We start from the raw sequence: 15,782 nt of genomic DNA on the forward strand, positions 1-15,782 counted from the left end.
TTGCTTTGTGATGATCTATAAAACGGAGGTGACATTCAGGTGTCTCTGCAAAAATAAGCGCAGCTGTGAACCAAGCGGCTGAAGAACGGCCCTGTCGGCAGGTCACTCAAAGCTCCTCCGTCTTTCACTCTTACACTGCAGAAGAGATTTCTACGAATTATACACCCGACGTGTCGTGATAAAAAATGGAACGTCCCGAGGCCATTTATCAGTGTCGTTTGTTTCACACTTACATTCCTGTTGAAGCTCCCACTGCCGCTTCTGCCAGTGCTGGAAGTAAGAGTCTGATTAAAGCTTATGAAGAGGAATCTCACTGCGTACAGCAAATGTGACAGCTCTGGCGAGCTGAGAGCCCCTGAGCATCGCCCCGTACGCGTGCTGTTTTGAGTGTCGATCCACTTATCTTCCACACTAACATATGAACAAAAGAACAGAATTGAAAAAATTGACAGTTGCAACAGAACAGTGCAAACAGCCAAACTGCTCCTTCTGTGAACGGCTCGTACTTGTCTTTACTTTCAACACAACTCTCACGGTATATATAGTATGTGTATACAGTAAAGGGCAAAACAGTATAGGAATAGATCCCATTCTCTTGCCCTCTGGAAACAAACTGAGGATACAGCAATGCACCCTGTGATGATATCAAAAGCGTGGACGAATTGAATGCAAGTTGGAGTTTCACCCAATTATCCTGACATAAGACACGAGAAACAAACAGCACAAGTTGAAACAGCAAAACAAGCAACCTTGGTCTCGCCTCGCCAAAATCAAACACATGGTCTGGCCTTGTTAGCGAGCATGAATTGCTGATTTCATATTTACATTTAGTCATTTAGACCTAAAATTTGCATATCCTTTCATTTATGCTGCTGTCTCTCCCCCCCCCCCCATCTTCAAAAAGTGAATCTGTTAAATTTCCCTGGAGCGGAACACCCATTAATTAAATAAGAAAACGGGCTGTTCCGCAACACTGATGTAATGAATCGGTGATGTTATGGCTTTCATTCACACAGACCATGCAATGATCCGAATGCTGCAGGAGGAAATAAAACATGCACATTTCAGAGAGAGAGAGAGAGAGAGAGAGAGAGAGAGAGAGAGAGAGAGAGAGAGATGTCATAAAACGTGAATGTTTAATATGGCCTGTGATGTGGCACAAATGCAAGCGAGCTAATTATTTGTAATGAGGGTCAGAAATGCTAATTATTCGTACTTCATGAAACATTATTGAACGTGGCAGCAGCGTTTGCATCATGAGTCAAGTGGTGTGTTATCTGTATTTTGCAGATTCCTGCTTCTTTGACCTCAGCAGGAGACCAAACGCTGCGTGTGGGGTTAGAAGACATCAGCCCGGATCTTAAAGGCCTTCGTTCTTCAGATGTGCTGCTCTCTGTCATCTTCAATGTGCAGTTATATCAGACTTGTTTTAATTAAATGCATTTGCTTTTTGTCAGTATTATGGATAGACTTACAATCTGCTTTTCGACTGGTCCAACACTGGTACATTTAACTCAACCTGCAGTTTTATCTTGAGGACAATTTACAGGTACAACATGCCAGTACTTGTACACAGCACTCATTGTTATTTTGGAGTAAAGAAAACCTGAACGATTGTAACTATCCCCGGATGTTGTGTGGATCGCTTTTCAAAATAAAAGCATCTGTTATTTGCCTAAGAAGTGTGATTTATGTGAAAGGAAGCTAGGCAGCTCCATTTGGTTGAACTGCAGATCCATTTAAAATAAGGGCTCGCTACTGGATGACTAAGCTTACCTGCAGGAGTATATTAAGAGTGTGAGTGAAAGATTCACTGATGTACAGATGTGGAGCTTGTGAACTTATATGACCAGTGGGTTTTATGTGAATTACTGCAAACTAAAGTCTTCATGTCAACATGGACAAGCACAAATGCAGAAATTGTTCCATTCAATAGTGTAGTATAGGAGTTGTATTGGTGTCAATGTCTTTAGAGAATTTATTGTATGGATGATGCATTATATACTACACTCTGTTTGGATTTTGCTATCTTTTCTAGATATTTTTTGTAGGCTTATTTACTATGAATAAATCTAATCCTAATAAAGTTGATCTTATTGGTAATTAAGACCCATAGTAATATTATAACAATAGATGAATTATGATACTATGTGCTATGGACACAGACATATAAAAGGCTCCCCACACTTCCAACTCAACAAAAAGACTACAGGCCTAAAATACTTTTTAAATAACCACAAACCACACAGCTGCATGGTGTGTGATCATTTGTTTCTCTGCAGACATTTCGTTAGTTTTACGTCTCAGGTTTGATGTCTTAGAGGCTGTTTTGCATGTGTCTGTTGTTGTTTTGTGTCTCCTTTGGTTGTTTCATGCCTCTTTATGTCCAATTTGCATCTCTTTGTCGTTACTATTCTGGGATATTTTGCTGGATATTTTGCAGGTGAAGGTCAGATGACCCTGTGATATGTGGAAGCCTCTGCATGATAGGCCTGTTCAGTAACCCCACATGAGTTTTGATCCAGGACGTTGCGTGAATGTGTAAAGCAAGAAAGGGTCCCTCTGATGTAAGTAAACATAACTGCAAACAAAAATTTATTTAATCCTTACTACCTCTGCCGTAAAGTTTATGTTTCTAGAAATCTTTCATCACATTCTAATCAATATTACAATATTATGAGGTAGAGCACTTTTCAGGTATCATATAGGGGACTGAAATCAATGATTGTGTATGATTTGGTGCAGCTTGATTGAATTTAAGGGGATTTTATTGGGCCTTGGCAGAGACATGCGCTCCTGCTGAGGATCATTCTAGTTAGATAAGGGGTGTCTCAATTCAGGGGCTGCATCCTTCGGAGGACACTTAGGCTGCATGGACTACAAAGGTCGGACCTAAGTGAGAAGGTCTGGTCTACAGAGGATTTCAGTGATCGGGTCACCAGCTCATCCTGCCTTTATCACTGTTGGCTAGCAACAGAGCTGACATTTGACAGGACAAGATATTTGTAATGCTCCTTGGTGTTTCTGACGCCCCTCTATGAAAAACAGGTTGTCAATAAAGCGGAATAATTCCTTGGGTAGGTCTGGAGAGATCCACCTGTGGGCATCTTCGTTTTTCAAGGAAGGAAGGACTCATTTGTGGACTGCAGTTGGGGGAGCCTTCGAAATGTGTCACAATGGGTCTCCAAATGCATCCCCTGACTTGAAACACACCTATATTATAATTGAGCTTTTACTTTGGAGACGCCGCCCGGAAGCGAAACTTCTCACCACGCGCTCTTGACTCTGCTGTTATGGCAACGGGAATGGGCGGGGCTTGCCGGTGCCATTCGACTCCGGGGTGTGATGCGGTGATGAAGCGTCGGTGACCAGCGGCTCACAGGAGCCATACCTCGCTCAGCCACCGCACCGCACCACCAGGGACACCGCCGTGCGTAAAGCCTGCGCACGTCTCTGCTCCGCCGCTCCTGTAACAGCTGACCCGCCACGCCGCATCCCTCCACCTCCCCTGGATATCTTCTCCTGTCATACCCCCACAGTCCAGAAACCTGGTCTTGAGCGGAGGACGACGTGGAAGGAGGTGTGATGAGGAGGACTGCCGTGCGCTCTGCTCGGAGGATCCAAACCTGCGCAACCGTCCAGCTGAGGTGAAGCAGGGAGAGAGAGATTTGGGGAGAGTCGTGTGGTAGCTGAACCCCCCCCCCCCCCCCCCCCTGAAGGAAAACGAGGACACAACAAGTTTGAGGCACGAGCCCCCACTGCTGACGGAGGAGGAGAAGGAGGAGGTGCTTTGTTCCCCTACTCTAGTTTTCTGTCCAGACTTTTCCACCACAAAGTCAAAGTTGGACAACGCGGAGGAGAAGTTTCCGGAGAGTAAATAACAACAGTGCAGAGCCACTATCTCCTGACAGCTCCACTGTGTGTGTCTGTGTGTTTCTGCTGCAGCGTTGTGGCTCCCCCACATGAACACTACAGGTCCACTCTAAATGCGGACAGGTCTGCGGTCAGTGAGTGCGCACAGCCGAGTCGCCGGTGCCACTTGGTCTTAAGGAAATCACGGAGAAACAGGAGCATTTCGTTTGTGATCGTGCGCCATGGAGGTGACACGCCGGAGCATCGTCCTGCTGCTGGGCTGCATCCTCCTGGTCTCTGCAGAGGAAGGTGAGTGAGCCTTCTTCTTCTAATGCTGCCCATTGCATGGACTGGTTTTCTGTGGCTACAACTGGTGTTATTTGTATGGTAGCCCAGAAGCGCAAATCATAAAATATATAGAAACAAATCCCAAAACTCAACGACTAATAAGAATTCACAATTGCATTAATGAATAAATAAATGATAAAAGTCACAAAACATTACAGGAACTAAGAAAAACGCAAGGATAAATAAGGGAACAAAATTATGCATTTTGAAAACACAACGTTAAATACTAACACACAATGATAAATACAAAAACACAACAATAAATGACATAACACAACGGCAAATAAAAGAAAAACAATGTCAAATAAGAAAAAAAAGACAAAATGACAAAATGCAACGACAAACAAGGAAACGCAACTGCACCTGTAAGGAAACACACTAGGACATAAATAAACACAACTGTGAAACAAAAAAACACACGGCAAATAAGGAAACACAATGACAATCACAAAACGTGTGGACGGTCCTTCCATCCAATCAGCATCGAGCCTTGTTAATACCAGGTCCCAAACTTTACTAGTTAGAAGTTAATACGGTTGTGTTTTGTAATTTGTCGTCATGTTGTGCAATTAGTTTATTTTAATTTGTATTCTGTGGTCTTTTGTGATGTGTAGTGTGTGTGATTTGCACTTCAGGGCCGGCGTAGCATTACATCCTGTTCCTCTCCACGAGTGAGTGCAATAAAAAACCCACAAGGAATTTTAAAAGCATGCTGTGCAAACATCACAAAAGAAGCTGACCTAAATCCACGGGGGAATCATCATATAAATATCATAGCAGGATATGACTGCAGCCACACTGATTAGAGGTACTTAGCGTTACATTTATATCTCCAACCCCAATATGAATGTCAGTGGTGGAAATGTGGTTCTTCTCCTACTTCTTCAAAGAGCGGCTTCGTCCTTTTTAGTTTAAATTAAAGAAAAAGAGGAGATAACGCCTTTATAAATAAAGACAAGATCGTTTTCTTTCTCCTGATGTCTTCAATGAGGTCATATCTAAGAGTGTGTCTCTATTAGGTTTCACTTAGAAGCCATAAAAAGGGCCCTAGGCTGCATCCTTGGGGGGCCCTTAACCCCCTTACCCTAAAATCAATACTAAAACATTCAGTGCGTGGAGGCTAATACGAGGCTGGAGTGATTTTTTGTGGGATGACGTAGACAACTGGATGAGACACTTTAGCTTTTCCATTTAACTTCAAGGGAAAAAAACTCCAGTGCTTTGTAACAAATGTGGATCATCATTTATATCAGGTTCTGCCAGCAGATTTGACGTTAATGGTCAAATTGGATCTGCGCCGTGAACCCTGGAGGGACAAATAACACAGACTGAAATTATCTGTCATAATGCCCTCAGAAAATGATGGTTGTCTGGTTTTAACAGGCCGGTGCGGCTCGGCATCATCAGGCAGTGAAACTACCAGGCCAGCGTGGGGATGATTTCCTTAATGCAGGGGAGCAGGGCTGAGTTTCACGAGGCTAGGTGTTTATTTCTTTTTTTTCTCCCTCCTGCCATGTCGCTGGCATTAATGGGGAAGTTTGCGGTTCTACAGAGTGAACTGCAAACTGAGTTTGTAAAAAATGGTTGGTGACGCAACGTTCTGCAAAGGCTTTTATAGAAAAACGGTGGAAATAATAGGACGGTGTTTACTGGGGATCAGAGGATCACAACTGGGTTTCTCAAGGAGCTGTTGAACTGCAGCCGTTTCTTTTAAAGTACCTTACTGCTGTGTCGGCTGCTTGCTGCTGTGGTCCTGTGAAGAGCACTGTTTGATCTCCATCACGCTTTTTACTGGTTGGTACCGTGGATGGACGACGTGACTACTCCCCGAAAACTGAAGCCAAAGAACCTTGGCAGCAGTCGAGGTCATAAATCCTGCCTCCTCCGTGTTAGCTGATGGGACATTGGCAAAACTAAAAAGTCGAAGTAAACATCAGAGACATTTTTCTTCATCCATCTTTATATACAGTCTCTGGTTGGTAATGTTTGTCTGTGAGCTCGCACCCAGCATCGCTAAATGAAGAATGAGTTCATGTTTAACGTTAAAACAAAAGACTTGACGAATCCCAACGATTTCTCTGGCTAATCTCCAACATGCGCCGCTGTGGCGATGAAGGGTTTTTCAATAAAATAAATTTCGCCTTGAATACAATGAGCGCTCATACAATGAACATTCTCCTGAAGTTTGCTCCTTCCAGTCAACAGTTGTTGTAAACCGGAGCTCCACAGCCATGCATGACTTCACCCACTCTGGGGCAGGAGCACAAATCTGTCAGCTACGTCTGGTTTTGAGGCTGGACGCTGCATATTTGCTGCGCTCTCTTCTTACGGGGGGGGGGGGGGGATTTACAGTGTGGCTCTTGCTATGTAGACTATCCAAACACAGGGGTGCAGCGTGCGTGTCGTCACCCATGGATTTCTTGGGTGTCTTTTCAAGCTTTGGATTTGGTGCTTGTGCACACACACCCAACAAAAGAAGATGTCACTGCAGCTACAGCAGAGTCTGGATTCTTGTGGTGGGGGGGGAGCCATTGTTGACTTTGTATTTCACTGAGAGAAGTCTGGGATTTTCCCAGACGCTTAATTTGACTCTACTGACGAGTTTCACTTCTTCTATCTTTTTCTCAGGGACATATGAGATACTTAACCTCAGGTCTGTGTGTGGGAAGCTGTGTCCTGCAGGTCCTCGCTGGCAGAATGAAATCCAAAATAGAAAGTGCCTCAGAATAGTCGCGGTCGACTTTGCTGTGTTTCGCTCTCGCTGTTTTTTTAGAAGACGCTGGTTCCAAACAGGTGCAGCGCTGGCACAGTGCGGAGAGCGGGGGGGTAGACGAGGAGGCTGACGGGGTCTTGTGGGCCGATTCCAGAACTTCTCTGTCTTGCCAAGTGTGAACAAGATGTCGGATTTCCATGTCTTGGGTAATGGCCCACTCCTCTTCCAGCACACAGTGGATCAACCCCCCCCCCTTTTCTCCACCTAGTAGGGAATTCTGTAATGAACTGATGGGAGGGCAGATGAAGCTCACAGCTGCCAAATCTCTCCTCCTTCTCCAAATGAAGGATAAATGACTCACTTACGCATGCCACTCGCTGGCTCGGCACATAGATCTCTCTCCCTTCTGTCTCCACCAAGATTAAAACACAGACCTCCTGATCAGATCACTACTTTGGCTGGAAATTGATAACAACCTTTGGGTGGAAATTAGTAACAAGGATGCACACACATTGTCTCTCTCACACACACATTCTTGTCTTTATAGGATTGGGAGGACACTGATATAATGCATTCCCTTACCCAAACTTGAACGATCCCAGCTTGTGTGCCTAACCCCAACCCTTATCCTGACCGAAACCTAATTCTACCCTCAACCCTGAAACTTGTCTGCATGCAAATGACGCTTGGAGTCATTAAAATGGAGATTTTTTACAAATGCCTTCCAAATTGCAAATACCTGTTTTTGTATGTTTGTGTACTCAAATAACGGAGTGCTTTGGAAAAGATGACACAGCTTACTTCCCCTTTGTCAAATGAGCATGCAAACAACGGCAACAGTTGTGGCCATATACTGGTTTCTCCACTTTTGGTAAGCACCACTAGCTCTTATTACAAGTGTGCCGCAAACCTTAGCATTACTGCTCCACATTACCCAGCACAGGTGTCTGCTTGTCATCGCAACTTCAGAAAGACAAATACACACACACACACACACACACACACACACAAACACACACACACATTCTTTCTCTGCCTCACTTTACATATAAAAGGGTATGATGTGAGGAGAAGTATAACGGAGTCCCTAAACTGAAAAGACATAGTTTTATCCAGTATTAAGTCTCTCTAATGTAGCCCCACTACAATTTTAAAACATACTTGAATTTATAAATGTAAGCTATGAAGGATCCCTATCCTCCCACACACCCATAAACTACCCATTTTGTTTTTCTCCCTGCCCCTCTTCACTCCTCCTGCACTACACAGTTTCTCTCTCTTTCCAATTCCAAATGCTGTCATTGACAAAGCACCGCAGTCTCTCCCACCTGTTCAGGTCCAGAGCTTTAATGATGTCAACACCATTGTCAGAAAACAGATGCACTAATGATGTTCTGTCTCTTTTCCATGGCTTGTTTTTTGGGGCATTTTATTCATACTCAATCAACTGTGCGATCACCTGAGATATGATAATTTGTCTTAATATCAATAGTCAACACTTTACCCAAACTTGATGATTATTTTAACCAAATTCTACAAAAGTTGGACAAAGCAAACGTGTTTTTTATTGTATTTGTGCTCCCATCCACAACTGTCATGTGGATATTATGATCGAGTGGCGAAGTGGCGTGAAAACCTAGCGGAGGAGGGCGCAACAAGAAGACATGATTACAGGGCAGGAGTATAGTTACAAATGAATGGAAAGGAAAGCATGAAAATATGACCTTTATCTTTGATTGATGTATCAAAGTGAGGGAGGTCTTTCTCCTCAATGGTTCAGGCACATCAGATGTTTTTGTTCACACCACAGGTTGTTGGCACGTCGAAGTAGCAGAAGCACTGCTGTAAACGATAGAATCTGTGTTTTCAGGGTCCTGGTGTTTTGCATGCTTTCTCACTGTCATGTTACTGGGGCCGAGCCATTGTTAATGCTTGAAACGTTTCCTATACCAAGACCATGGAAGTGTCAGTTGTGCCTCTTCATCCTACGTTGCCTGAAAGAATACATGTAGTTTTTCCCACCTCATCCAAGTGTCAAATGGGTGTTGCAGTATTTCAACTTGATAAAAAAATAATCCAGATATTTTTACATGCAAACAGAAAACGTGAATACAAAAAAGTGGATGGAAAAACACTGTGTTCATGCATCTTGACTGTAGATGAGGAGCGGTGGAGGAAAAGGCTCTGGAGATGACGTGTTATTGTCTGCTGAGCTGTGCTGTCAAGCCAGGGCTGTGTCCCTTCAGCGAAAGTGTTTACGTTCGGCTGGTAGGACTTGTACTCAGAGCGTAAAGTTTGAGAACAGCTTTGTAAATCCATCTCCCTCTGCTCTGGCTATGGGGGAGTGTCTCTGATCTCCAACATGGTCTGTTTCTGCAGCTGTTACCTCCGTCCTTTTACAAGTCATTTTTTCGCATGGTATTCAACAAGAGCGTGCAGCTGTTGGTGTGACTGTTTAGCACGGGCATGTTTTGCTGTTCGGCTGGAAATCATCAACAGCACTTTTTAGCTTGTGTTGATGGGAATAGGGGTGAGGGGGCTTCCTGTCTCTCATAACCTCGAGCAATTTAGCCATTCCCTTATGAAACCGAATTAAAATTCACTCGACCCAGATTTGGAGTTGGTGCTGATCCAAGTTGCACATGCTCCAAACTGTCAGTCTCTAAACACGTCTGAATTGATCCATGAATAATGAAGAGAAATCTTCTTTTTTTTTTTTGAAAAACAACTTAACTCGCGTGGTTAAGAGAAAATTATCTTAAATATTTTGCATCCACCTCCTGATCCAGATCTGCACCCAAATACAATGGCCTCTTTCCTGACCATACGTCACCCTTCCACCAAGATTCATGGAAATCCATTTAGTTGTTTTTGTGTAATCTCACTTGCAAACCAACCAGCAAATAAATGGGCAGGGGTGAAAACATTAAACCCTTGACAGCGGTGATAAAGAAACCCACATGTTCCGGGTGCTGTTCAATGGTAGCCGTTGAAATGAAGCAGCTGACTGCGTGCCATAAACAAATACTGCAACATTCACCATGTTGCTAATCTCCAACTTGCTAACCTCAATGTAGCAGGCTCCTTAAAACATTCTGCAGATAGTTGCCTGCTTCTCGAGGGAAGGCAAGATGGAGATCAACACTCAATAACCCTCAGAAAACAGGGATGTTCTCATATTTTGTTCCAGAGTGTTATTTATTCTTTCACCTCCTGACTCCTCCATGGCAGCGAATAACATAATGCTTCACGATCTAAACTAAAACTCTCTCAAGTGTCTCAACTGCAGAATGTTCTTTATCTAAGAGGCTTCACTTGAGCCCCAATCCCTTCTTTCACAGACATGTAGCCCTTTTCTTTTGCTACTCTCTCCACGTCCTCTGTCTCCTTGATGTTTGACTGGTGCTATCCTGTTTTCTCCTGCTGACTGTCTCCCCTGCCGTGGAAATGTGGATCGTTTCCCAGAAATCCCTTTAAACGGAACCGTTTTTTATAAGAAAGGGATTTGCATTTAAAGCAACCCCCCCCCCCCCCCCCGCTCCGAAAGCCTGTAGCCCATCATCCTCTGTACCTCAATCCGATGATTAGTTTCCTCAAGAGTTAAACAGGCGTCCAAGTGCCACAAGTGCTCTCAGCCCCTGTCTCTCTCTCTCTCTCAGTGCCCCCTCATAGAGAAGGATGCATATGGCATCGAGGAATTGCAGGTGCACGATAGTTTAGCTTGGTGAGAGGATGCACCCCCAGCCCATACATCCATGTCAGGCGTTCACTTTGGAGAGCCGGTCTGTCCTCCACCCACGCGCTACTCTCTCAGAGTGGGACACAATGGGGACAGGCTGCAGCGGAGAGGGAATGAGGCCACAGCCTATCAGCCATAAGCACCAAGGAGAATGGCACTTTTAGAGGGATGGAGGTTCTCTTTGAAGTGAGTCAAGGAGAGACGGGGAGACCTGCATGCGTCAATGAAACAGAGAGAGCAAATGCAGTGAGGGCGAGGGGGGTGCATGTCTGCACACCGTGTAATGAGCAAAGTGTGTGTGTGCATTGCCTATTTGCATTCTGTAATCACACACACCTGGGGCAAGATCTGTCAGATATATGTGATGGGCTGAATATGTGATTATAATAAAGAGATTAAAAAAGGGTCTTTAATTAGAGGACAACAACAGAGAAGGGGAGGTATTTGTCTCAGCCCCATCTTTATCTGGCACACTGATCCCATCCGTTATTTGAGGCACACTGAGCATTGTATTAGGGAAATCTTTGTGAGGCATTTCTGCACGGCATTGTCGCACTGTTTTTGTCAAAAATCGCGGGAGGGGATGAGGCAGCACGGAGCTGGTGAGACGTCTGAGCCTGAACGTGCAAGACTTGATTAAAAAAAGCAAACCTAAAATCTCTCTGCTGGAAGCATGCGCTGCCAGTCGACATGTTCGGGATATTTTCTCTCCTCCCTGCATCACGGGTTGACCTACATCTTGCGTTTGATATCCCAGTTTTAAGTTGAAAAACGCAATTCACCTTGGTTCAGCGTCAACCTGGAGAGATCACGTTCACATTTGCTTCCACCTTTATGCATGCACACGGCTTCACGTCTCCCAGGGCCAGCTTTGATACACCGCACTGGAGCAAGTGGGCTCTGCTCTATACGGCATAACAGAGACATCCTTGCACGTAGCTGTGTGCGAGCTTCAGGAGGGAGCCAGGCTCCATAAAGGAATAGGTCAGTTCAATTAAAGAATCATTAAACACCTTTTCCTGGTAACTTGAACTCTTGTTTTGAAGGAGGGCTGCACAGAAAAAAATGTTCTTTCACTGTTTGCCTTCTCCCATATCGTTATTGCTTCAGTGGCACATCATTTTTTAACTCTTTTCAGCCTTATGCAAAAGAGTCATTGTATTATTAATCTTGGTTCATTTGTTGTGGGGGATTAGAGAAGTGTTTTTGGAATTCAAAGTGTTTGTAAAGGACTGAAGTCATCCCCTGATGAAAACAAAAAATGGCTGAGGGTGAAAAATTATGCTCTTTTTGCACGAATAAATAGCTTCACATCAAACGATGTGTCCATATATATATATATATGGACACACGTCTCTGATGAACAAACCCTGATGCTTGTAGGTGCAATGCATGTACGGATGAGGAGAATTAGCTCTCAGCATGTCTGTTGTTGATTGAACATGAAAGTGTGATGTGTCAGAATAAAAGAGAAAATTCTCTGTCTATTCCCTTGTATTTCCACTTAGATGTGTCAATCCTTAGATGGTTTATTTAGCTGGAGTCTGCACTGTTAGCTTCAAGCTGTCCACCTCCCACTGCAGATTAGTCACTGAAAGCTGCGTGCGCGTTTGTGTGTGTGTGTGCGTTTTCTTTGGCATGATTTTTTTTCCTCTCCCGAAATGAATTGTAGACTGTGCTTTAGAGGAGGCTTTGATAAAAACTTGTTTTAAGTACAGCAGTAGACATTTCTGGGGCTCACGGAGAGGTCGTAGATGCATCACAGCAGTAGTTGTGGGTTTTTCATCAAATCGGATTGGAAATAAGATCCGTCACCTGTTATGTATTATTTAACATAAAGTGTAAGCTCACATTTCCACGCTTTCACTGCTCAAAGAAGAGTGGATTCGCCGCTGAAAGTGAAATATTGCATTCCAGCTCTGAGGGTCAAAAATTCAACGTTTCATAGTGGAGCCAGGTTTTACATTCATGGTTAAATGACAGAGGAGACACACACATGCTTATAGTCAATCGATACTCTTCCAACTGGTGAACTAGCTGGTGTAATAATCCAGAGACACAGAAAACACGGGGGTGGCCTTCTCTCCTGCTGGTTGGGAAGATCATCCCAGATTTAAGCTCTGTGTGACTCCAAAGGGTCCGTCCTGCAGGGGTGCCAGTCTACGGCTGACCTAACCTCAGGCCTTCCCGTGGATGTGAGAAGACGGGGGGGGGGGGGATGAAATCCTCTTTGTAAAGAGATTGAAAAAGTGTTTGAACACAGGCGCCTCACCTGCACACTCCCATGGTGATGACACACAGCTCTCCTCCAAAAAGCTGCCCTCAAGCCCTCCATGAAGTCGATAACTTAACTCTAGGCTAGTTGGTTTTCAGAGGGCAGTTTGGACCACATTGTGATAATGTGTGATAGTTTCCAGGCATAGAGCAGTGTGACTCTATAAAGTTGTCCGACCTGAACTTAGTCCATGAGAATCCTGATGCTGTAGTAAAAAACAAACCCACAGATTTATCGAGAGCTTTCATTTTTAAACCACTGTCAGACAGAAGGCCTGCGTATGATGCAGGTCTGCGGAACATGTGTGTCCGACCTGCGTTGGACCTGTTCAATAGAAAAACCAACTCAGAGTCTCTGCAGTGTAGTTTGAAACATTTCAGTCATAAAACCACACAATAACATGAATCACATTAAATTATTTACCACATGAAGTCTCAGTTTCTCTTCTTGGTCTGTGTAGTCATGGTCTCCTTTCTCTTTTTTCCCGAGGGTTCTATAAATGACATTTGAACAACACATATCTTTCCATTCCTGGCAGCAATGCTAGTTCACCGAAGCTTGGCGCTGGCTGACCCTGATCCAGATGAGGGTCGGCTGATGCAGATGTTTACAGACAGAACCCCAACGGCGGTTTGACCTGTGCCACTGTGCCACCGGCTTTTGAGTTTTGGAATTCGTTCCCAAATTATTTAAATGTTTCTTTTAAATACCAATCTGAAATTGCCGACATTTTCTGATTGTTTTCAGACGGGTAAATCTAGATGCTTTCCGTGATGTTGACTAGCACATCACACTGAAGATAAATCAATGACCAAAGTGTCATTTCCAAATGTTAAAAACAACTTTTAACAGCATTTCAGCCTTGAGTCTTTGCTCCTCTCGTTCCCTTTTTCTCCTCTACATTTGTAAAGACTGTAGCCTTCGACCGCACCGAGCAGAAACCTTCCACTAAACACATGCCTGCAAAGAACATCAGCACAGAAAATGTCTTTTAAAACAGCAAAGTGCTGAAATGTACTGTGCAGCACACATCAATTTAGCCAGGCACTCGCCTTTCAGTCCGATGGCATCAAGGTGAAGAGAAACCATACATGTTCTCTAACTTAAAACATGTGTTTCCTTCCACAGCCGCGGGAAGACGTAGCATTCAGTGTAGTGGGGGGGAATTCCACTGGATACAAGGATACAAAAACATTGTGTATTGGTAGAGAAAGTTTTAAATCTTTTGCATATATTTTATTTATTTTTACATCCTTCAAAAGGAGTTGATTTTGATTAGGTGAGAAAGACGTGTGTGATAAATGTTGTGTAAATTGTGGACGATGCCTTCACAGATATTGACTCTGTTGTGGGGACTGAATGTGTATTCGGTCCATGGTAGACTTGTCATTCCTGAACTACATGTGAGAGAAGCAGCCTCTTGTTTCAGGGCGGGCCCCTCCTTTTAGCTTTACTGGACAGAACCTTTCTCCTGTTCTTCATCGTGTTTATGTTTGTGTTGCCTTCAAGCAAGTCCCCCTGTTGCGTAGAAGAACACAAAGCGGCATTCCAAAGATTAAGAATATTGCTGTTAAAGGCTTTTTAGTGGCACAACGCAGTAAACGATAAAGCATAATATGAAATGATTGACGTTTTTTCCATCGTAACAGGATATTGCCGCTAATGGGGCTCATTATAATAATTGTCATCTGAGAGGGGGAAGGCAATTTAAGGTGAAGAAATAACATGGATAATGGAAGAGAGAAATTGAGAGTCTGGTTCAGGAGGGAGAAAGTAATGTGGATAGAGCTTTAATGATCAGTCAATGAATGGATCCATTGATTGACAGAGGATTAAATGGCCAACTGTTTTCATAATCAAATTCATTTAGTTATTTTTGTCATTGTCTAAATGAATCATTCCAGACAATTTGTGTTTCCAGCTGCTTGTATATGAGGATTTGATCTTTTTTAATTATTGTATATCAAATATCTTGTGGTGGTCACACAAAAATAAGCCATTTTGAAGGCATTGTCTTGGGCTTTTGTAATATATAATGGAAATTACCAGTTAATTAAATAGGGTATATATATATGATCGGTATTAAAAAGAAATAAGGGATAGTTGTAACTCTACCTCTCAATAAAGACCAGTCTTTATATTACAAAAAAACAATAGCTCACACACCACTGGTTTATCTGTTTTTTTTATATCGGTATGATCCCAACTCCTGGCTGAGTTTGACCTCATAGTATTCTTATGGGACCTATTATGCCCTTCCTGAGTTCCTGTCATACATATATAATATTACAGTTTTGGATGTTCATATTAAACGTTGCCAAAGTTTCAAATAATGAGGTAAATGTATGTAACAGAAATCCCTGTGAGACGTATTCAGAGACGTCAAACTGCTCTGAGCGCTTGGCTCCAGTGGTTTATTTATTTTTCCTTTATCCCGTAGCTGGCTCCAGGCTCGGCTCATTCTCCCATAATAGTCTAGACTTAATTGGACCTATAGTCATTTAACATACTCCGGCATTCAAATAAGTGAAAGAGCAGGTATTCTATACAATCGATTGGCGTCGCCAAAATAACTCTTTAATAGCAACAGAGGGGTTTCCTCTTTCAGTCACCATTTTAGCCAAATTCTCTCTTATTACACTAATAAACGGGCCGTATAAAGTTTTTTAAAATATACAGATTGTGATTGAAAGACTAAATATAACATTATTTGCCACATAAGTATTTAAATGGTGTAATGTTTATCAAACAATGACGTCCTGTTTACGTCATTGTAAACAGGACGTCATTACTGCGGTTGTTCTTGTTGTTGTTTACTCTCACATTTCTGGATTGGATTTGGGCTCGAACATATA

The 15,782-nt window shown here is 43.3% G+C and overlaps 1 protein-coding gene across 2 annotated transcripts in view; it reads left to right on the plus strand.

Moving 5' to 3' along the window:
- Positions 1–3,391: 3,391 nt before the first annotated feature.
- Positions 3,392–15,782, plus strand: part of ephb4a (eph receptor B4a) — a 39,866-nt gene continuing 27,475 nt past the window's right edge. For both annotated transcript variants that reach the window (XM_053441308.1, XM_053441309.1), the window contains exon 1: positions 3,392–4,161. In XM_053441308.1, the coding sequence (XP_053297283.1) occupies positions 4,095–4,161 (67 nt within the window). In that variant the 5' untranslated portion in view covers positions 3,392–4,094. The remainder of the gene's footprint in view (positions 4,162–15,782) is intronic.

The sequence above is a fragment of the Pleuronectes platessa genome, chromosome 15, assembly GCF_947347685.1.
Source record: "Pleuronectes platessa chromosome 15, fPlePla1.1, whole genome shotgun sequence".
Taxonomy (NCBI): Eukaryota; Metazoa; Chordata; class Actinopteri; order Pleuronectiformes; family Pleuronectidae; genus Pleuronectes; species Pleuronectes platessa.